This window comes from Schistocerca piceifrons, chromosome 1, assembly GCF_021461385.2.
Source record: "Schistocerca piceifrons isolate TAMUIC-IGC-003096 chromosome 1, iqSchPice1.1, whole genome shotgun sequence".
NCBI lineage: Eukaryota > Metazoa > Arthropoda > Insecta > Orthoptera > Acrididae > Schistocerca > Schistocerca piceifrons.
In genome coordinates this window covers 577,727,663-577,752,540 of record NC_060138.1, presented here as the reverse complement: position 1 = coordinate 577,752,540, position 24,878 = coordinate 577,727,663, and the positions used below count along the sequence as shown (strand labels likewise).

The 24,878-nt window shown below is 39.6% G+C and overlaps 1 protein-coding gene across 4 annotated transcripts in view; it reads right to left on the bottom strand.

The window, feature by feature from the left end:
- Positions 1-24,878, bottom strand: part of LOC124802186 (helicase domino) — a 436,722-nt gene that overhangs the window by 22,209 nt on the left and 389,635 nt on the right. For 3 of the 4 annotated variants that reach the window (XM_047263131.1, XM_047263130.1, XM_047263132.1), the window contains 2 exons: positions 19,054-19,197; positions 13,541-13,705 (listed from right to left, as the gene is read on the bottom strand). In XM_047263131.1, coding sequence (XP_047119087.1) covers positions 13,541-13,705; positions 19,054-19,197 — 309 coding nt within the window. The remainder of the gene's footprint in view (positions 1-13,540; positions 13,706-19,053; positions 19,198-24,878) is intronic. The other variant, XM_047263133.1, reaches the window with a different exon arrangement.

Sequence of the window (24,878 nt, the reverse complement as noted above, 5' to 3'; positions counted from 1 at the left end):
GATGTCTACATATTATAGGCATAGTCCATATCACCCCCCCATGAACCACGGACCTTGCCGTTGGTGGGGAGGCTTGCGTGCCTCAGCGATACAGGTAGCCGTACCGTAGGTGCAACCACAACGGAGGGGTATCTGTTGAGAGGCCAGACAAACGTGTGGTTCCTGAAGAGAGGCAGCAGCCTTTTCAGTAGTTGCAGGGACAACAGTTTGGATGACTGACTGATCTGGCCTTGTAACACTAACCAAAACGGCCTTGCTGTGCTGGTACTGCGAACGGCTGAAAGCAAGAGGAAACTACAGCCATAATTTTTCCCGAGGACATGCAGCTTTACTGTATGGTTAAATGATGATGGCGTCCTCTTGGCTAAAATATTCCGGAGGTAAAATAGTCCCCCATTCGGATCTCCGGGCAGGGACTACTCAGGAGGATGTCATTATCAGGAGAAAGAAAACTGGCGTTCTACTGATCGGAGCGTGGAATGTCAGATCCCTTAATCGGGCAGTAAGTTAGAAAATTTAAAAAGGGAAATGGATAGGTTAAAGTTAGATATAGTGGGAATTAGTGAAGTTCGGTGGCAGGAGGAACAACACTTCTGGTCAGGTGACAGCAGGGTTATAAACACAAAATCAAATAGGGGTAATGCAGGAATAGGTTTAATAATGAATAAAAAAATAGGAGTGCAGGTAAGCTACTACAAACAGCACAGTGAACGCATTATTGTGGCCAAGATAGACACGAAGCCCACACCTACTGCAGTCGTACAAGTTTATATGCCAACTAGCTCTGCAGATGATGAAGAAATTGATGAAATGTATGATGAGATAAAAGAAATTATTCAGATAGTGAAGGGAGACGAAAATTTAATAGTTATGGGTGACTGGAATCTGACAGTAGGAAAAGGAAGAGAAGGAAACGTAGTAGGTGAATATGGATTGGGGCTAAGAAATGAAAGAGGAAGGCGCCTGGTAGAATTTTGCGCAGAGCATAACTTAATCATAGCTAACACTTGGTTCAAGAATCATGAAAGAAGGTTGTATACCTGGAAGAACCCTGGAGATACTAAAAGGTATCAGATAGATTATATAATGGTAAGACAGAGATTTAGGAACCAGGTTTTAAACTGTAAGACATTTCCAGGGGCAGGTGTGGACTCTGACCACAATCTATTGGTTATGAACTGTAGATTAAAACTGAAGAAACTACAAAAAGGTGGGAATTTAAGGAGATGGGACCTGGATAAACTAAAAGAACCAGAGGTTGTGCAGAGTTTCAGGGAGAGCATAAGGGAACAATTGGGAGGAGGGGGGAAAGAAATACAGTAGAAGAAGAATGGGTAGCTTTGAGGGATGAAGTAGTGAAGGCAGCAGAGGATCAAGCAGGTAAAAAGACTAGGGCTAGTAGAAATCCTCGGGTAACAGAAGAGATATTGAATTTAATTGATGCAAGGAGAAAATATAAAAATGCAGTAAATGAAGCTGGCAAAAACGAATACAAACGTCTCAAAAATGAGATCAACAGGAAGTGCAAAGTGGCTAAGCAGGGATGGCTAGAGGACAAATGTAAGGATGTAGAGGCTTATCTCACTAGGGGTAAGACAGATATTGCCTACAGGAAAATTAAAGAGACCTTTGGAGAAAAGAGAACCACTTGTATGAATATCAAGAGCTGATATGGAAACCCAGCTGTAAGCAAAGAAGGAAAAGCAGAAAAGTGGAAGGAGTATATAAAGGGTCTATACAAGGGGATGTACTTGAGGACAATATTATGGAAATGGAAGAGGATGTAGATGAAGATGAATTGGGAGATACGATACTGCATGAAGAGTTTGACAGAGCACTGAAAGACCTGAGTCGAAACAAGGCCCCGGGAGTAGGCCACATTCCATTAGAACTACTGACGGCCTTGGGAGAGCCAGTCCTGACAAAACTCTACCATCTGGTGAGCAAGATGTATGAGACAGGCGAAATACCCTCAGACTTAAAGAAGAATATAATAATTCCAATCCCAAAGAAAGCAGGTGTTGACAGATGTGAAAATTACCGAACTATCAGTTTAATAAATCACGGCTGCAAAATACTAACGTGAAGTCTTTACAGACAAATGGAAAGACTAGTAGAAGCCGACCTCGGGGAAGATCAGTTTGGATTCTGTAGAAATGTTGGAACACGTGAGGCAATACTGACCGTACGACTTATCTTAGAAGAAATATTAAGGAAAGGCAAACCTACGTTTCTAGCATTTGTAGACTTAGAAAAAGCTTTTGACAATGTTGACTGTAATACTCTCTTTCAAATTCTGAAGGTGGCCAGGGGTATAATACAGGGAGCGAAAAGCTATTTACAATTTGTACAGAAACCAGATGGCAGTTATAAGAGTAGAGGGACATGAAAGGGAAGCAGTGGTTGGGAAGGGAGTGAGACAGGGTTGTATCCTCTCCCCGATGTTATTCAATCTCTATATTGAGCAAGCAGTGAAGGAAAGAAAAGAAAAATTCAGGTATTAAAATCCATGGATAGTGTCTTGAAAGGAGGATATAAGATGAACATCAACAAAAGCAAAACAAGGATAATGGAATGTAGTCGAATTAAGTCGTGTGATGCTGAGGGAATTAGATTAGGAAATGAGACACTTAAAGTAGTAAATGAGTTTTGTTATTTGGGGAGCAAAATAACTGATGATGGTCGAAGTAGAGAGGATATAAAATGTAGGCTGGCAATGGCAAGGAAAGCATTTCTGAAGAAGAGAAATTTGTTAACATCGAGTATTGATTTAAGTGTCAGGTCGTTTCTGAAAGTATTTGTATGGAGTGTAGCCATGTATGGAAGTGAAACATGGACGATAAATAGTTTGGACAAGAAGAGAATAGAAGCTTTCAAAATGTGGTGCTACAGAAGAATGCTTAAGATTAGATGGGTAGATCACATAACTAATGAGGAAGTACTGAATAGGATTGGGGAGAAGAGAAGTTTGTGGCACAAATTGACTAGAAGAAGGAATCGGTTGGTAGGACATGTTCTGAGGCATCAAGGGATCACCAATTTAGTATTGGAGGGCAGCGTGGAGAGTAAAAATCGTAGAGGGAGACCAAGAGATGAATACACTAAGCAGATTCAGAAGGATGTAGGTTGCAGTAGGTACTTGGAGATGAAGAAGCTTGCACAGGATGAGTAGCATGGAAGGCTGCATCAAACCAGTCTCAGGACTGAAGACCACAACAACAGTCCATATCAATTCAGCCATGCCAGGAAAAAAACCTTACCTTCACAGTCTTGGATGTTATTGAATTTAGCATATTAAAATGAAGTACTAAGTAAGGAACATGTATTTTTTTTTGGTGTCTCAAAAAAAATTTCTGCTCCAAGATACAGCCTTCCAAAGATGACACTGCACATACCATTTTGAAGATGGGAATTTTGGAATAAATTTTAAAACACTGTATCTCTGGAACAGTTCTACATATTTTGTTCGTTTTTTTATTTGTAAGTTTCTGAACATTTTTTATAATTTATGGAATTTTTTTTTTCAAAAATGCCAATCCATAAAATTTTCATTTTTTTTTCTGTTGATTAGTACCATATAGTTTTACATTCCCTGAAAAGGAGAGCTTCCAGTTTTAGGTTGAACAGGTTTTATGAACAACTGAAATTTTTGCCATACATAAACCCTGTTTCATTACCACATTATTATATAACAGGCTCATAAATATCAAAGCCTAGCCTTATTTGATATAATTTTAGTTTTGAAAGATGAGTAACAGACTCGTTTTTCAAGCATTTTAAATGGTTTCAAAATGTATGTGAAAGGTCCAAAAACTTAAAGGTTTCAATTTATACAACTTCTGTGCACCCTGTTTTGTACTTAAATTAGCCAGTCAATGAAATAAAAATGTGTTCCATTGCTTCAGTAGCTTCCTCTGATATAGAGTATCTTGGAGCTGAGAATATTCGGTTTGGCCGTTGACACGGAAGCATGGCCGGGATATTCCCATGATTTTTTTGCATTTAGGGTTATCATAATGAACCCATTTTTTGTTTCTGGTCACAATGTGATGCAGAAATCCCTTCTGTTTTTGCCTCTGTAGCAACTGTTCACAAACACACAAATGCCGTTCAATGTCTCTTGGTTTCAGCTCACAAAGGACCCAAGCTGCTTCTTTATGAATCATGCCCATAGCCTTGAGATGTATTGAAATGGCTTGCTGTGTCACTCCCACTAATCGTGCCGATTCTTCTTGAGTTTGATGTGAGTCTTCACTCAGCAATGTCTCCAATTCTGCATCTTCGGAAACATTCTCTCTTCCACCACTATGCCAGTCTACGGTGTTAAAATCACCGTTCTTGAAGTGTTTAAACCACTCACGTAACGTTCTTTCACTAATAGTGTCCTTACCATACGTACTTGAGAGTATTCGATGGGACTGAGAACAACTTTATACGGCGCAGACACAAACTCGACTAATGTTTAAATGGGGTTATGTTGACCGAGGTCCAAGCTGACTGCCTGATATCTGCGATCTGTTTATTTCGACCACTACCTACCGTCATCACCACCTGTCAGCAAACAGTGGAAGCAAAGTTGTACACCTTGTATTTAAGACCAAAAAGGTTAAAAAGCTTATACCTAATTCCAATTAATTTTAAAATTAACAAGGGAATGAAATTAAAATTACAACGCAGGGAAGTTGTTTTGTATAGTTAACTGGGAATGTGCTATATATAAAAGACAAAACCTAAGTAATTATCAAATGATAAAAAGCATCAAATTACTGTGTAATGCTAGAAATATGAACAACGTACCATAATCTCAAATGATGCAGGTAATAAACAAGGATAAAAGGCCAGTTGCATTACTAAAAATTGTGTCATGTGCCATTATTTGCAAGTGTACAGAAGGAATTATAGAGATAAAATTACATGAAAGGGTAACAAGAATTGTCAGCTGTTCTCTAGCTGTGAAAATAGGAACCACACAGCTTTGCAATCAACGGTCATAGAATTAGATATAAATTCCATACCATCGTGACGTATAAAATATTTATCCCTATAAAATATGCGCAAGTTGAAGATTAAAAGTAAAATGCCACAGGGTTAACAGTCCTAGCAAAAAACGCCAAAACTAACTGAATTATGCAAGGGCCTCCTGCCGCCTAACCGGAGTAACCGAGCCCAACAAGGGCGACAGGTGGTATGGGTGCACTTGCATTTACAATGATTGGTACAATAATTGTACCCTATGTGTAGAGTTTATAAAAAAGAACATGTTGTTGTTGTTGTTGTTGTTGTTATGGTCTTCAGTCCTGAGACTGGTTTGATGCAGCTCTCCATGCTACTCTATCCTGTGCAAGCTTCTTCATCTCCCAGTACCTACTGCAACCTACATCCTTCTGAATCTGCTTGGTGTATTCATCTCTTGGTCTCCCTCTACGATTTTTACCCTCCACGCTGCCCTCCAATACTAAATTGGTGATCCCTTGATGCCTCAGAACATGTCTTCTGGTCAAGTTGTGCCACAAACTTCTCTTCTCCCCAATCCTATTCAATACTTCCTCATTAGTTATGTGATCTACCCATCTAATCTTCAGCATTCTTCTGTAGCACCACATTTCGAAAGCTTCTATTCTCTTCTTGTCCAAACTAGTTATCGTCCATGTTTCACTTCCATACATGGCTACACTCCATACGAATACTTTCAGAAATGACTTCCTGACACTTAAATCAATACTGGATGTTAACAAATTCCTCTTCTTCAGAAACGCTTTCCTTGCCATTGCCAGCCTACATTTTACATCCTCTCTACTTTGACCATCATCAGTTATTTTGCTCCCCAAATAGCAAAACTCCTTTACTACTTTAAGTGCCTCATTTCCTAATCTAATTCCCTCAGCATCACCCGACTTAATTAGACTACATTCCATTATCCTTGTTTTGCTTTTGTTGATGTTCATCTTATATCCTCCTTTCAAAACACTGTCCATTCCATTCAACTGCTCTTCCAAGTCCTTTGCTGTCTCTGACAGAATTACAATGTCATCGGCGAACCTCAAAGTTTTTATTTCTTCTCCATAGATTTTAATACCTGAATTTTTCTTTTCTTTCCTTCACTGCTTGCTCAATATAGAGATTGAATAACATCGGGGAGAGGATACAACCCTGTCTCACTCCCTTCCCAACCACTGCTTCCCTTTCATGTCCACCTACTCTTATAACTGCCATCTGGTTTCTGTACAAATTGTACATTGCTTTTCGCTCCCTGCACCTTCAGAATTTGAAAGAGAGTATTCCAGTCAACATTGTCAAAAGCTTTTTCTAAGTCTACAAATGCTAGAAATGTAGGTTTGCCTTTATTTAATCTAGCTTCTAAGATAAGTTGTAGGGTCAGTATTGCCTCACGTGTTCCAACATTTCTACAGAATCCAAACTGATCTTCCCCGAGGTCGGCTTTTACTAGTTTTTCCATTCGTCTGTAAAGAATCCACGTTAATGCTTTGCAGCCGTGACTTATTAAACTGATAGTTCGGTAATTTTCGCATCTGTCAACACCTGCTTTCTTTCGGATTGGAATTATTATATTCTTCTTGAAGTCTGAGGGTATTTCGCCTGTCTCATGCATCTTGCTCACCAGATGGTAGAGTTTTGTCAGGACTGGCTCTCCCAAGGCCGTCAGTAGTTCTATTGGAATGTTGTCTACTCCCAGAGCTTTGTTTCGACTCAGGTCTTTCAGTGCTCTGTCAAACTCTTCACGCAGTATCGTATCTCCCATTTCATCTTCATCTACATCCTCTTCCATTTCCATAATATTGTCCTCAAGTACACCGCCCTTGTATAGACCCTCTATATACTCCTTCCACCTTTCTGCTTTTCCTTCTTTGGTTAGAACTGGGTTTCCATCTGAGCTCTTGATATTCATACAAGTCCTTCTCTTATCTCCAAAGGTCTCTTTAATTTTCCTGTAGGCAGTATCTATCTTACCCCTAGTGAGATAAGCCTCCACATACTTACATTTGTCCTCTAGCTATCCCTGCTTAGCCATTTTGCACTTCCTGTCGATCTCATTTCTGAGACGTTTGTATTCCTTTTTGCCGGCTTCATTTACTGCATTTGTATATTTTCTCTTTTCATCAATTAAATTCAGTATTTCTTCTGTTACCCAAGGATTTCTACTAGCCCTCGTATTTTTACCTACTTGATCCTCTGCTGCCTTCACCACTTCATCCCTCAAAGCTACCCATTCTTCTTCTACTGTATTTCTTTCCCCCATTCTTGTCAATTGTTCCCTTATGCTCTCCCTGAAACTCTGTGCAACCTCTGGTTTAGTCAGTTTATCCAGGTCCCATCTCCTTAAATTCCCACCTTTTTGCAGTTTCTTCAGTTTTAATCTACAGTTCATAACCAATAGATTGTGGTCAGAGTCCACATCTGTCTCTGGAAATGTCTTACAATTTAAAACCTGGTTCCTAAATCTCTGTCTTACCATTATATAATCTATCTGATACCTTTTAGTATCTCCAGGGTTCTTCCATGTATACAATCTTCTTTTATGATCTTGAACCAAGTGTTAGCTATGATTAGGTTGTGCTCTGTGCAAAATTCCACCAGGCGGCTTCCTCTTTCGTTTCTTACTCCCAATCCATATTCACCTACTATGTTTCCTTCTCTCCCATTTCCTACTGACGAATTCCAGTCACCCATGGACTCGCATCCGGCCATCCTGATTTAGGTTTTCCGTGATTTCCCTAAATCATTCCAGGCAAATGCCGGGATGGTTCCTCTGAAAGGGCACAGCCGACTTCCTTCCCTAATCCGATGAGACCGATGACCACGCTGTCTGGTCTCCTTCACTAACCAACCAACCCACCAGTCACCCATGACTATTAAATTTTTGTCTCCCTTCACTATCTGAATAATTTCTTTTAATTCATCATACATTTCTTCAATTTCTACGTCATCTGCAGAGCTAGTAGGCATATAAACTTGTACTACTGTGGTAGGCATGGGCTTCGTATCTATCTTGGCTACAATAATGCGTTCACTATGCTGTTTGTAGTAGCTTACCCGCATTCCTATTCATTATTAAACCTACTCCTGCATTACCCTTATTTGATTTTGTGTTTATAACCCTGTAGTCACCTGACCAGAAGTCTTGTTCCTCCTGCCATTGAACTTCACTAATTCCCACTATATCTAACGTTAACCTATCCATTTCAGTTTTTAAATTTTCTAACCTACCTGCCCGATTAAGGGATCTGACATTCCACGTTCCGATCCGTAGAACGCCAGTTTTCTTTCTACTGATAACAATGATAATGATGATGATGATGATGATGATGATGATGGCGTCCTCTTGGGTAAAACATTCCGGAGGTAAAATAGTCTCCCATTCGGATCTCCGAGCAGGGACTACTCAAGAGTATGTCGTTATCAGGAGAAAAAGGAACATAGTAATGACAAATAAAAATGAAGGCAGTGTTTAATTTACACCTAAGTATGTACCCAAATACTTGTAAGTCTATAAATAGCAGGAATTAAAATATTGTCACCGGCATACAATTTTACAGAGAAATGTAAAAACATTCGCCGAGATAACGTGACAGCTGACGGTGACAGGTGCCACCTCGTGCGAAAAATTTTCTAAGATTTTCTCTCGAATTATTGATAGTTACATAGGACTTACCTTTTACATACGGCATGTTGCCAGTTAACTATGGGTATATAACACAGTTTCCTTACCTTTTAATTTTAACTTCAGTCCCTTGTTAATTTTAAAATTATTTGGATTTGGGTAGAAGCTTTTCACGCTTTTTGGTCTTAAAAGTTTCTTTCAGCAAATCTGAAGGAGGGTGTGGACAGCAACCAAAACTAGTCACCATGCTTTGCTCATATAATGAATTCTGTGGTTCAGGCATTGAAAGTTTTTTGCATTAAAAACTTTTAAGTAAAAAATTACGTTAAGACTGCTGTCTCACAAGACTGCTGTCTCCTTCGTGACAATGTCAGGCTTCACTATTAACTGTGTTACTGCTAGACTGCATTCAGGAATTGTGGAGACTTGTAGAGTGGGCTGCATGGGTGGAGCCACTTACCACACCTCCACAGTATGTCTACAAAAGTGGGTGTCAATGTCTGACGGAATAGACAGATCTAGACAGTAATCTGCTGTAATGCACAGCTTGACGTATGTTGAAATGTTTCAGTAACACATAAGTGACCTACTTCTGTTATAGAGGAAGCCAATTGAAACCTCTGGGCTCTTCAGGTGTTGGAAGATCTGCGAAAAGTATTTCAGCCGGTGATAATGGAGACAGTGAAATCAGCATTGTGGAATACATTTTGCCAGCAAGTTGCACTTGAAACAGGCTCTTCACTGTGGCAGATAGTTTACAGGATCTCATTTACATAATAGCTCATTCAATAATGGCAAATATGGTACTTAATAAAGTGAAAATAACTCCACAAACTCAGTAAAGTTACTTTGTCTACTCATGTGAGAGAAATGGAAAGGAAATGCTGGGAAGGCATAGTCCGTCTGCAAACTAAAAAGCCAACAGCAATCACAGTGCAGGAAGCTACCTTTACTGGAAGAATCTACAGCTACAGGATGACTCAGAATCAATTTTCTCTCTAGCAGTGCAGAATAGTGAGCAAAGATTTACACATATTCTGTCCTGATGCTTTTCTGGCTTTAGTATTATTAGTAATTCGTATCTGTATTTCATGTAGTGTTAATGCACTTTGTGGAAAATAAACTAACCTGGGTGTGTCTGCACACTACATCACCAGTGATTTGTAAGGTGAGCTGCAGAAGGGTTGTTGTAACTTCGTGAAAGAGCCCTGTAATTGGTTTTTGTGATACAGTGCAACTCAGAAACTATTGGTCCTAGGGAAAAATGAATATGTCGTGCTTTGTGGGAAATTTAATGCAGTTTAATTTTGTGCTGGGGAACATTTTTGCTACATCTTTGGTTTTCAAGCTATCAAAGAAAGACATAAAATGTTACCTTTAAACGCCTCCATCCCACCCCAAAGCTCATTCTCACACCCTCACACCGTACCAGTCAGGATTTTTAGTATGTTGTTTATTGGACTTGCCTCTACCACTTCCTTCAGTGACTGGACTAATTAGAAATGTGCATTCACCATCACTGTAAAAGGTAAATACCCAAATGTTATTGAGCAAGATGATGGTGAGCGTTTACAGTGATTGCCATGCCGTGGTACTGACATATTATGCTTGTATTGGACGCACTATCACAGAAGCATAGTACCAAAATCTCCAAAGAGGTTACGGCAGGCTGCCAAGACAAACTGTCATGGGAAGCTGGACGAGGGGCAAATTTTGCTTCACGACAATCCTCATGCTCATTCTGCTCAGGACTCAAGTCAAAGTTTTTATTTCTTCTCCATGAATTTTAATACCTACTCCGAATTTTTCTTTTGTTTCCTTTACTGCTTGCTCAATATACAGATTGAACAACATCGGGGAGAGGCTACAACCCTGTCTTACTCCCTTCCCAACCACTGCTTCCCTTTCATGTCCCTCGACTGCCATCTGGTTTCTGTACAAATTGCAAATAGCCTTTCGCTCCCTGTATTTTACCCCTGCCACCTTTAGAATTTGAAAGAGAGTATTCCAGTCAACATTGTCAAAAGCTTTCTCTAAGTCTACAAATGCTAGAAACGTAGGTTTGCCTTTCCTTAATCTTTCTTCTAAGATAAGTCGTAAGGTCAGTATTGCCTCACGTGTTCCAGTGTTTCTACGGAATCCAAACTGATCTTGACCCGAGGTTGGCTTCTACTAGTTTTTCCATTCGTCTGTAAAGAATTCGTGTTAGTATTTTGCAGCTGTGACTTATTAAGCTGATAGTTCGGTAATTTTCACATCTGTCAACACCTGCTTTCTTTGGGATTGGAATTATTATATTCTTCTTGAAGTCTGAGGGTATTTCGCCTGTTTCATACATCTTGCTCACCAGATGGTAGAGTTTTGCCAGGACTGGCTCTCCCACTGCTGTCAGTAGTTCCAATGGAATACTGTCTACTCCGGGGGCCTTGTTTCGACTCAGGTCTTTCAGTGCTCTGTCAAACTCTTCACGCAGTATCATATCTCCCATTTCATCTTCATCTACATCCTCTTCCATTTCCATAATATTGTCCTCAAGTACATCGCCCTTGTATAGACCCTCTATATACTCCTTCCACCTTTCTGCTTTCCCTTCTTTGCTTAGAACTGGGTTTCCATCTGAGCTCTTGATATTCATAAAGTCGTTCTCTTATCTCCAAAAGTCTCTTTAATTTTCCTGTAGGTGGTATCTATCTTACCCTTAGTGAGATAGGCCTCTACATCCTTACATTTGTCCTCTAGCCATCCCTGCTTAGCCATTTTGCACTTCCTGTCGATCTCATTTTTGAGACGTTTGTATTCCTTTTTGCCTGTTTCACTTACTGCATTTTTATATTTTCTCCTTTCATCAATTAAATTCAATATTTCTTCTGTTACCCAAGGATTTCTACTAGCCCTCGTCTTTTTACCTACTTGATCCTCTGCTGCCTTCACTACTTCATCCCTCAAAGCTACCCATTCTTCTTCTACTGTATTTATTTCCCCCATTCCTGTCAATTGCTCCCTTATGCTCTCCCTGAATCTCTGTACAACCTCTGGTTCTTTTAGTTTATCCAGGTCCCATCTCCTTAAATTCCCACCTTTTTGCAGTTTCTTCAGTTTTAATCTACAGGTCATAACCAATAGATTGTGGTCAGAGTCCACATCTGCCCCTGGAAATGTCTTACAATTTAAGACCTGGTTCCTAAATCTCTGTCTTACCATTATATAATCTATCTGATACCTTTTAGTATCTCCAGGGTTCTTCCATGTATACAACCTTCTTTCATGATTCTTAAACCAAGTGTTAGCTATGATTATGTTGTGCTCTGTGCAAAATTCTACCAGGCGGCTTCCTCTTTCATTTCTGTCCCCCAATCCATATTCACCTACTATGTTTCCTTCTCTCCCTTTTCCTACACTCGAATTCCAGTCACCCATGACTATTAAATTTTCGTCTCCCCTCACAATCTGAATAATTTCTTTTATTTCATCATACATTTCTTCAATTTCTTCGTCATCTGCAGAGCTAGTTGGCATATAAACTGGTACTACTGTAGTCGGTGTGGGCTTCGTGTCTATCTTGGCCACAATAATGCGTTCACTATGCTGTTTGTAGTAGCTTACCCGCATTCCTATTTTCCTATTCATTATTAAACCTACTCCTGCATTACCCCTATTTGATTTTGTGTTTATAACCCTGTAGTCACCTGACCAGAAGTCTTGTTCCTCCTGCCACCGAATTTCACTAATTCCCACTATATCTAACTTCAACCTATCCATTTCCCTTTTTAAATTTTCTAACCTACCTGTCCGATTAAGGGATCTGACATTCCACGCTCCGATCCGTAGAACGCCAGTTTTCTTTCTCCTGATAACGACATCCTCTTGAGTAGTCCCCGCCCGGAGATCCAAATGGGGGACTATTTTACCTCCGGAATATTTTACCCAAGAGGACGCCATCATCATGTAATCATACAGTAAAGCTGCATGCCCTCGGGAAAAATTACGGCTGTAGTTTCCCCTTGCTTTCAGCCGTTCGCAGTACCAGCACAGCAAGGCCGTTTTGGTTATTGTTACAAGGCCAGATCAGTCAATCATCCAGACTGTTGCCCTTGCAACTACTGAAAAGGCTGCTGCCCCTCTTCAGGAACCACACGTTTGTCTGGCCTCTCAACAGATACCCCTCCGTTGTGGTTGCACCTACGGTACGGCTATCTGTATCGCTGAGGCACGCAAGCCTCCCCACCAACGGCAAGGTCCATGGTTAATTGGGGGGGGGGGGGGGGGGGGGGGATTTTGAGAGTAGGGCCAGTATAAATACAATGCACAGATGGAGGGGCAGCGAGAATAACACTGTGAGGGGCAAAGGTATGTTTTTGGGTAGGATAACCACCATCACAGTGTTGCATGTTAAAGGGAGTACAGCTTAATTTGTATGTGAAAGGGGCCGCTGTAGCTGAGCACAATATAGTCAAAATATTCTTAGCAACCACGTTGTTTTTGGGTTCTTTGATTTTCACAATTGTCAGCCATTACACTTAGGAAAGTCCACTCACAACAAATTTCTTCCCAAATTCTTCTATGTGTATACATGTTTAGTTGCTCTCCTCAGCTCTGTACATTGATAAAAAAAAAAAGAATTAGCAGTTTCATCATCATTCTAATATCTCTCAAATGTTCTGACCTGCTACTTCCTTTTATATCGAAGAGGATTCATGTTAATTTAACCTCACCATTTTTCAATAAAAGTAATAGTATCCAAAGTGAGAAAGTACTCAAACAATAAATAATTACGGTGGTAATATAGGGTATAGTATTTCAGGACAGAAAAAACCACATTATTATCATTAATAATATTATTATGGATAAATGTGAGGAAAAAAAAACACAACTCTACAGCGAAGGTATTGCAAATTATTTGCTGAGAAATGCTGGTGCTACCTGAGATAAAATTGCCTGTTGTTGGACAGTTGATCCTGACTGAGCCACTTTTATGGTATTAGCAAGTGCAGAAGACAAGGTTGAAGCTACACTCACTTGAGGCCTTCCACAAGAGTCAATAGTAACATTTGGTACTGAACTCCGGACATTTGGTGCTGCCACAACCTGAAATTTCAAAAAGAAAAAGATAAAAATGTAGGGAATTAAAAATCCTATCACAGTATAAATACTGTCTCTTCCAATGTCACAAAACCTCTGAGTTTTGTGCAGCAAACTTAGACATTACCTCACAGAGTACAAGTATCACCTATTGTCAGGACTTCAATTTTTGGCTTCTAGACTCTACAGAAAAGCTGGGTGTCAGAGGATGGAGATGGAAACCATAGACTGGATAGAATGGCAGGATATTGTGATGCAGGCCAAGGCCCTCCAAGGGCTTCAGAACCGAGGAGTAGTAGAATCTACAGTATTTTGCATCCTTGATGACGTAACAGACATTTTTAAAAATTGGTGAGAGTATTCTCAGCAGCTCATTGCACCATAAGCTGTTATCAAACAAGAAATCCATAGTCATAAAAAATAATCAGTTTGAAGGACAAGCCTGAGTAATAAGCTTAGTAACAACATGGACATTGCTGTGGTGAGGTGACTTGCATGCCTTAAAGACAATAGCTGAATCGTAGGATACACTAAGAATTAGTAAAGTGAATTAGCAGGAAGAGCATGATTTCTGGTAAGGTGAGTATGGGGATTTCAACACTACACCAAATAGGGGTAAATCACTATGAACTGCAAAGACAAAAACCCATGACTCAACATAGTAATGCATGTATATATGCCTTATGGCTCCACAGATGAAGAGATTGAAAAACATGTACAATGAGATAAAATAAAATTATTCAGTACATTTAGAGGAGACAAAATTTTAATTGTGATAGGAAGAGAAGGAAGGCAACAGAACATGGACTGGGGAAAAGGGGTACAGTTTTGTGCACAGCGCAATTTAATCCTGAAATGAGTGTATATGTGGAAGTGTCATGGAGACATCAGAAGGTTTCAGATAATTTTATAATGGTATGATAGCGATTTAGAAGCCAAGCTTTAAATCATCATACATTGCCATATGTGGACTTGAAGCAATAATTCATTCATTATGAAATGCAAATCAGAGGTGAAGAAATTATAGGAAGGTAAGAAATTAAGGAGATGGGGTACGGATAAGTTGAAACAACCAAAGGTCATTGAGAATTTTAAAGGAAGCATTAGGCTATAACAGTCTGAACCAGGTGAAAAAAATATAATACAAGATGAATGGGTGTCTTTGAGAAATGAAATATTGAAGGCAGCACAGAAAAAAATAGACAGAAAGACAAGGAATCCTTGAAATACACATGAGATATTAAATTTAATTGATGAAAGAAGAAAATATAAAAATTCAACAGGCTAAATGAAACACACTTATTCAAAAAGTGAGGCTGAGAGAAAATACTAATTTGCTAAGCAGGAAGGAATAGAGGAGAAATGCAAAGTTGTAAAAGCATGTATGACTAAGGAAAGGATAGGTGTTGTAAATACAAAAACCAAGAAAAACTTTGGAGAAAAGAGTAACAGATGTATTACATTTAGAGTTCAGATGTTGAGCCAATATTAACCAAAGAAAGGAGACTGAAAAGTGGAAGAAATACATAGAAGGACTACATAAATGAAACGAACAAGACAGTATAATGGAAAGAGACTCGAACCCACATTTCCTGCTTATTGTGAGCAGCTGCCTTACCATTTGGCTATCCATGCACAACCCACAGCCAGACCCAAAATTCCATATGTCGTCCACCATGCATCTACGACCTGTACTCATACATCCATTATGTATATTCCCATACAGGTCAAACACAGTGCCTGTTCCTCTGGATGTGCATGCATGTCAAAAGGAACTTTGTATCATAATCATAATAACACAGGCACTGCAATATTGTATCGGCAGCTTCAAATGTCAAGATTTCAACATTAAATTGCTGAGGCACTCATAAAGTCCCTAAATTTACCACCTAGTAGGAAAGCTGTCATGCTCAAAATATTCTTAGAATGGAGAGCTGGATGAAACCTGAAATAGAAAGCTCTGAAATATTTAAGAAGACATGGAATGTATATCCAAGGGCAGGTTAGATATCATAAGAAGGGAAGTGTTCATTGCAGTTGACAGAAATATTATGTCACTCGAGATCGAAAATGAGTCCAGCTGCAAAGTTTCCCGGACATGAGTAATTGTTACTTTTTTTGTGTCTCACCACAAATTTCTCTCCCTCTGAGTAGCAGTTGTACACAATTTCTTCAATTATTTGTTGCAGATATTCCAATATCTGTCTTCCCTTACAGTTTTTATCCTCTATATCTCAATCTAGTACCATGGAAGTTATCTTGACAGTTGTCTTATCATCCTGTTCCTTCTTTCTGTCAGTGTTTTCCGTATGTTCCTTTCTTCACAGGTTCTGTGGGGAAGTCTGCATACCTTATCATGTCAGTTCACCTAATTTTCAACATTTTCTAAAGCCTCATATCACAAATGCTTTGTTCTATTCTTTTCCAGTTTTCCCACAGTCCATGAATTACTGCCATACAATGCTGTGCTCCAAAATAACATTCTCAGAAATTCAGAATTCTTCCTCATATGATACTAAAAGTTACAATGGAAAGCCCATGATGCTACTATGTTTGATTTTAGTAGACCCTGCTTTTTGGATAGGAATGCCTTCTTTGCCATTGCTACTCTGTTTTTTTTGTGTCCTCCTTGCATCCATCATTGTTATTTTGGTTCCAAGGTAGTAGAATCCCTTAATTTTGTCTGCTTCATGCTTGCCAATTTTGATGTTAAATTTATCGCTAATCTCAGTTTCCTACTTCTCATTGCTTTTATCTTTCCTAGATTTACTCTCAATCCATATTCTATACTCAATAGGCTGTTCATCCAAAAGGTCCAGTAATTCTTATCACTCCTTTCCCTATGGCTGAATCCCATTTTTCTCAAAATTTTGAAAATCTTGCACCCTACAAATGCTGTTTCTACGTCAACAAACACTTTGAGGGTGTCTTGATTTTACTTAAATATTGCTTCGATTATAATCACTACATCTTTTCCTTTCCGAAAGCCAAACTGATCATCATTTAACAGATCCTCAGTTTTCTTTTCCATTCTTCTGCATATTACTCTTGTCAGCAATTTGGAAGCATGAACTGTTAAGCTGATTGTGTGATAGTTCTTGCATGTATCTGTCCTTGATATCTTCGGGATTGCGTGGATGATATTTGTCCAAAGTCTGATGGTATATCTCCAGTATCAAACATTCTACACATTAACTTGAATAATCATTGGGTTACCACTTCATACAATGATTTTAAAAATTCCGAAAGAAAATTACCTATTATTTCTTTCCCTTTTTTCTGCAACCATTTCACACTGGCTTCCACAAACTTCCTATTTGTTGTATTTCTAAGTGCCTTTCCCTGAACATTTTTGCAATTCATTCTTTTCTGGGTCAACTGAAGTATTTCTTCTGTAAGCCAAGATTTCTTCACTGATCTAGATGAACTCAAATTAATCACTGGATATTTTTACCACCCACTTGATTCCACTGTAACAGTTGCAGAATGATTCAAAGGAAGTCTATGCTTCATACGGCAGAAGTACCCTTGCAATACAGTATTAGCTGGTTACTTTAATCTACTGAGTATAGACTGGGATGTTTATGGATTTGTTGAGGTGGTATGAACAGTCATATTGCAAAGAAGTTCTGAATGCTCTCTCTGTTAACTGTCTTGAACAGCTCATGTGAAAATCCACATGCATTAAAATATTTTAAGCCTTGTAGTTACAAATAGATCTGACCTTACTGACAGTGTCAGTATAAGGGCAGACACTGGTGATCATGGAGTCATCATAGTCACATTGCTTGCTAAAGTTAATAAATCCATCAAGAATGCTAGGAGGGTTTTTATGCTGGACAAAGCAGATAAACAGTTGTTAGCATCCTACTTAAACAATGAATGGATGTCATTTAGTTCCCATATGACATACATAGATGAATTTTGCACAAACTTTTAACTAATTACAAATCGTACTCTGGAGCAATGTGCTGAGTAAGTGTATTAAGGATGGAAAAGACTCACTGTCGCTTAATAACAAAATGTGGAACTTGATGCATTCTTGGTTCAAAAAAGAACACAGAGCTGTCAATAGGCAAAAGAAAAATCTCCTACGCAAAACTGATAAGCCAGTCGAAGGGTTCTATTCAATCACTCAAAGACCTGTCTGTTGTGGCAGTAGAAAACAGGAAAAGAATAGGCGATGTTCTAAATTTTGGTTTTAAAAATTCATTTACACACACACACACACACACACACACACACACACACACACACACACAGATATATGACCACAGCCTCTGGCTGGCAAGGCCAGTGCATGATGGGAGAAGCAATCTGCGTGATGGAGGTAAGGAGACAGTTAGGGTGGGGAAGGGGAGGCATAGCAGGGTAGGGGCGGGACACAGTGAAGTGCTGCTTGTGGGAGCATACAGGGATGAGGTGGAGAGAGGATAGGGCAGCTACGTACAGTTTGGATATTAGATGGAGAGTAACCCACGGGGTTGGGGTGCTGCGGAAAAGGAGAGAAGTAAAAAAAGACGCGGGTGCATTGGTGGAATAGAGGGCCGTGTGCAGTGGTGGAGTAGAGACAGGGGAGGAGATAGGTGGGTGCAGGACAATGACTAATGAAAGTTGAAGCCAGGAGGTACAGGAATACAGGATATGCCACATGGAGAGTTCCCACCTGCGCAATTCTGAAAAGCTGGTGTTTGGATATAAGGAAAGTAAATTGTTGACTTTGGTTAATTGGGAGAATTCCAAGAAAGTGTAGCTCATCTGTAAAGGAGGCTGCGTACAGAACACTTGTACAATTCACCCTTGAACACTCTTGAGTGTTTGAGATCACCACCAATTAGGATGAAATTAACACATTCAGAGACCTGGTAGATTCGATCAGTATGTGAGTATTATGGAAATCTTCTGCGAACTCAAATGGCAATCCCTGGAGGGTAGATTACATTATTTTCATGAAACACTATTAAGAAAGTTTAGAGAAATGCAATTTTTAACAGACTCCAGAACAATCGTACTGCCTCCAACACACGCCTTGTCTTGCAGGACCAAGAATACAAGACATGAGAAATCAGGACTCGTATGGAAGCTTACAGACAGTCATTTTTCCCTCATTCCATTTGCATGCAGAACAGGAAATAAAATAACTACCACTCGTACCAGGTACCCTTTACCACCCACCATATGGTGACTTGCAGAGTATGAATATAGATGTATATTTCCTAGAAGCTTTCATACTTGAATAAAGCAGATGTGGTTTTTATCTGTTGAATATTATTCAACACTTATGGGGTATAATTCAGAGAGATGATTCAACTCAAGAACAAAACATTCATTTTATTTAGTGACCAAATATTCACCTGTATTTGCTTCAATGTCTGCTGGTTGCCTGCAACAGGGAGCATACGTGTGTGTAATGTAGCACCGGACACTTGTGTACCCTTTGCAAGGGAATAAACTTGGCTTCCAGACACCTGGGTGGCTAATGTCTGTGCTCCAGATGCCTGCAGAATACAACATATAATTTTTACAACAGAAATCTTCAATATTTCAGGCAGAAATAAAGTTCTGAGAATATACTTAACACTTATTAAATGGAACTAGACTTTTTAAACTAATCTGCAATCTTTAGTGGAATAGTGCAAGACAAACATAGAAAATTCTGCAGGTCATGGGAAGTAAAAATCCAAATTGATAATGACACACAAAAGGAAGGACTGAAGGATTTTTTGTACTTGTAGGTGACTAGTAAACTAACTTCCTTCTCATTTTTTTAATGGTAATATGTGGCCTATCTCCAATGAAGAAATGTCTTTTTTGTGAAAGTCTGATAATGCTTGCCCAGTAATACCTAGTTATACTAGCCAAACCAATGTTTCATATGATGGGATATGTGCATCATTCTAATTTGGTTTTCCTATTCTGAGACCAGAACAACACATCACGCAGTTTATGAAACAACATTATAGAGTTATTCCTAAAAAATAAGGTGAACAAGTCATTGTTGACTTTTTTTTATGGGGGGGGGGAGTGTAGTTGACAGTTCTGTTTTCCACAACTCAAAAACTTGAAAATGTATAACCAGTAAACAAACAAACAAAAATCATTAGTGCACTGAAATAAAATCATCAGTTTAGTTTCCAAAATAGAAATAAAACATTAGACAATATTCATGTTCAATGTGAATAATACTACTCTATTATAATGGGCACTTAAACTGATAAAATGTAGACTTATCATGATCTCTCAGATTCCCACAGCATGAATGATTAATAGTGTGCTTCTGGATGTTCTGCCAAGTTGTTGTTTCCATTTTTTGCACAAAAATGTTTTGGTGACTGTCCCAGACATCATCTTCAGATGTGAGTTTTGCTTACGTGTGTGATGTATATTCACTAATGATGCACACAATTTCAGATATCATGTGTCCATACAGCTCACAGGCCCACTTAGAGAGACCACCTGGTTTGGCTCCCTGGTGTGCTTTGGTGAGCCCCCAAAGAAACAGCATCATTTAAGTGATCGTGAAGAATGTTGGACCTATTCTGTGTCCTGTATCACGGTTTTCCAGTCAATGTGATCAATGCTACACATGACCTGTACTTCATTGTATCTTATGTTTTTATAGAGTACTGCACTCCATAAATCATTTGTTCCCTGCTACCCCAGTTTACTTGCTGCCTTGGCACCAACCAGACTGTGAATTATTGCTAGTCTCACACAGCTATTTTACAATCAAGTTTAATTCCCTATGATGCAGAATCCACAGGAGCAGTATTCCTGGACATAGAGAAAGCATTCGGCCGCGTCTGGCACGATGGCCTAATATTCAAACTAGATCACATAGGGTGCCCAGAACATATCATAAAGATCATTGACTCATTTCTTGCAGAGTCACTTCTTCGTAAGAAATGGGACAGGATCGAGCCAGATGCGACCGATTGCGGCCGGAGTTCCGCAAGGTTCGGTTTTAGGTCCCGTCCTATACTCCATTTACACGAACGACATACCGAAGCAGGTCGGCGGAGAGATCACTCTCTACGCCGATGACACTGCCATCTACAGGAGTAGCCGCAACCTTGACTTCATACGATGAAAGCTGCAAGCCCACCTCGACTCCATAACGCAGTGGTGCAATTTATGGAAAATTAAAATCAATCCGAGTAAAACCCAGGCCATATACTTCACAACCAGGCTAAAACTCCCAGACCAACAACTAACAATTGGTGGTCGGGACCTAGGCTGGTGAAATTGTATTACCTACCTCGGGATGGAGATCGACAACCGCCTCACATGGAGACAACACATAAAGAAAGCGGCAAACAAGGGGTGCACGCTCCTGTCCCAACTACCCTCTTCTGAAGGGTGAAGGACTCACCTTGAAATGCAAAATGCTTCTCTGGTGCCAACTCATCCTTCCGGTCATCTTGTATGGTTCGGAAGTGTGGTCAATGGTGTCAGACACCTCACTTTCAAGACTACAACGGCTACAAAATAAAACCTTCCGTGTAATCACAGGTGCTGACAGATACGTCCGCAACACACAAATCAGAGATTTCTTGGAACACCCCACCATCTATTCCCTCATAAAGGAAAAATCTGCCAAACTTTATGAGAGGACACAAACATTGCCCCATCACCTCATTCGAAATTTAGGCTGTGAACATCCAGACCTTCAACATAAGAGACCTAAACTAACCCTAACGCACCACTTTAGGGACATTTAAAACACACAAACACACACACAAAACAAACATTTACTCAAAAACACACACACAAACCAAACCACCATCTTCATGAACCCCCTAGCGCATTCCTAGAAGTCAGACGGGCACAGCCCAGTGGTACTTCAGTACAAGAGTGCAAACAGAAGGCCTGTCCTATGATGCCCGCTATGCCCAATGATGCTATTTTGTTTCTCAGAGCTCGCACTGATATTCCGTAAAACAAATTCTCTCTGAGTTTCCCAACATATACACCTTACGAAGACATAGATTGTGTTTAACTTTACAATGAATACTTGGAAAGGATCATACAACCAGTTGTGATGTTGCAATGAAGTTGCAAGTTCATTAGTATCGTTGGCCTAAGTATTGATAATCGTAAAATTATCTTCTTCAGAAGATTCTTTCCAAGATTCTTGCTGTACACTTGCTGTTTACAGCCATGTTCAAGATTTTAAAACAATCTTATCTTCGTTGAAGGGAGCAAAACACACTTGATGCCTTGTTTCTGTAGGAGTCTGCTGATAGTTCCTATTATTGGGCCAGCATATGACAGATCGGCAGTTTTTGGCTTCTCTTCCTCACTGTCAGTTTCAGCCTCTTTCTCAGGTGGTCGTGATTCTGATTGTATCACCCAGTCAACTTTGGCAGGGCTCTTCTTGCCTCAAAGTGTTCGAACTCTATTGAGCACAGTCATTAGCACCAAATTAATTTGTGGTGAGAGATGATGGCTAGAGGTCTGGACACAGAGGTCAGTGTGCAAAGATTTTCTATATACAGTGCAACTCAGGGATCTGTCCATTCTTCTCTTAACTAACACATCTAGGTAAGATAGTGGGTCCTCTTTTTCAGTTTCTATCATGAGTTTTATATTACGAAGGACAGAGTTTAAATGTTATAAGAACTGTCGAAATTTTCTACTCCATGTGGCACATACTACAAATGTGTCATCCATCTACTGATAGGAACAATTTACTTTCAACCTGGTGTGTTCTAGTGCCTTTGCTTCAATGTGTTCCATGTCAGGTTTGCCGTGATAGGTGATAAAGGACTATCCATCGCCATGCCATTGGTTTGTTCATAACAATTTCTGTCAAACAGGAAACAAGGAGATGTCAGAACATGCCTAAAACATTCTGTGACACAAATGTTGAACTCTTCTGCAAGTAATTCCATGGAATAAGAGAGGGGAACTCTCATAAAGATGGAGACTATGTTGAAACTGACCTGAATATCTTCATCCTGGAAACGACAGTTGATTGAGGTACTGTACAAAGTCTGCAGGGCTGCAAATGAGGGGTTCACAATGATGTGCCAACATTATTATGGGTCTCAGGAGGAATTCTTTCATTGGGTACTTGTTTTACAGTCCTTAATAATGTTATGTGGGAAGCCTGACTCAGTGAGAAGAGTCATCATCTCCCTCTCAGTTTTATTCGTAGGATTGACATCTATCCGTCTGTATGAAATGTCATTCAAAAGATCAAAAATCTTCTTATTGTAGTCCACTTGTGACAATAGGAAAATGATGTTGTTTTTGGTTGGAAAACCTTCAGTTTCCTTGTATCCCGCGGCTTTCTCAATGCTACTCATTGTCCCTTGGAAGATATGGGTTCTTAGCACATCCACCTGTTGTGGCAAACCTATAAATCGGACACTTTTGAAGCAAAGGCACTACAATCCGCTAACATGTTTCTGTTGGTACAAAGGTGACAAATCTGTGGTGAAGCCACATGGAGTTGAAAAGCTACAAGAGTTCCTGGAATATTTAAATTCTCCTCATCGTAATATTAAGGTCACAATAGACCTTGAAAAAGAGATAAATTGAACTTGAATAAACTGCAGACAGCTACTGTGCAAAGATTTACTAATGACCAGTTTCGCTGTGTTAAAGCAGCATCTCCAGGTAGATAGTAGTGTCACGTAGATAAGGGCCCCCCGCATTCTTTGTCATATAATCCAATCCCATGAAGAGGGGACGATGTGGACAAATAAGTGTCAGAGCACTGGGGCAGGGGATGAGGCACCTGCAGGTGGTTACTGGAAAGGTAAAGCTGACAGCCTCCAGTGCTTTTGCACCCATACACATCTCCACAGCTGTCATTCAGCCCTGTTATCTATGATTCGTGGTGCACCACAGTTGGCTCAGTGCTTTTGGATAGTGCCATTCAGTCATGCATTTTTTTTTTAGCTTGAAATGAGTATAAAGGTCTTTCACAACAACAAAAATGCCAATGTCTCCGACATCAACAGAAAAATAGACACACACACACACACACACACACACACACACACACACACAGAGAGAGAGAGAGAGAGAGAGAGAGAGAGAGAGAGCAGCAGTGGTGGTGGTGGAGGAGGGGGGATACGTAGCAAGTGTCATTGCTGCTGATGTACAAGAACCAGTTAGACAAGTACACAATAGAAACAAATTAATATTATCTGTATTTACTCTGTGGTGTGCAGTCTCCACTAACAATTTCCTAGGAAGCAAGTGACTACTGCACAGTAGGAGTAATGTAATGAATATTATCTTCATTTACTCTATGGTGTGCAGTCTCCATTAACAAGCTTCTGAGGAAACGGAGACTGCTGCACAATAGGAATAACATAAAGCACAGGGATATAGATAAAAGAAATACAAAATGAAAGGACAATACACGTAGTTTTCCTGGCTACTGTAGCAGAATGTTATCACAAAACCCAAAGATATTCTGGTCATATAAAAAGGCCACGAGTGACATCAAAGTTATTGTGCAGACACTTATGGAAGACTGAGGAACCCAAATTAATCATAGCAAAGCAAATGCAGAAATCCTGAACTGCAGCTTTGAATGTTCCTTTGCAGCAGAAGACAGAAGAGTTCTGTGCCCCAATTTAATTCTCACGCTACTGCAAAAATAATAATAACATGTATTATTGACACAGCGGTTGAGAAAGGAAATTGAACAATGTGCAAGGACCCATTCATATAGAGAATTTTCAACAGACTGTCTTCTAAATCATAAGATACCACAGATTTCTCAAAAAAACCCGAGATTAGCTGTTGGAAGAATACACAGGTAAGATCCATTTACAATAAAGGGAGCAGAAGGGATCCACAGAAACATTGTCAAATAACACATACATCTATTGCGCAATCTTAGAATATATTTTGAGCTCAAACATAATGCAGCACCTCAAATGAATGATCTTCTTTATACTACCCAGCTTGGATTCTGAAAATATAGCCATATGAAGCCCAACTCACACATTTATCACAACACTTTTACGTGGATCAAGCAATAAGGAAAATGCAGTACGTCTTGACAAGTAAAATTTGACTCAATACCACACACTGATGCTTATCAAAAAATGTATGACCATATTTGGCATCAACCAAAATTTGTGACTCAATTGTGCATGCTTAGGTATGCAATTTATTGACAGATGTAGAAATAACTTCAGGCATGTTGGGACCC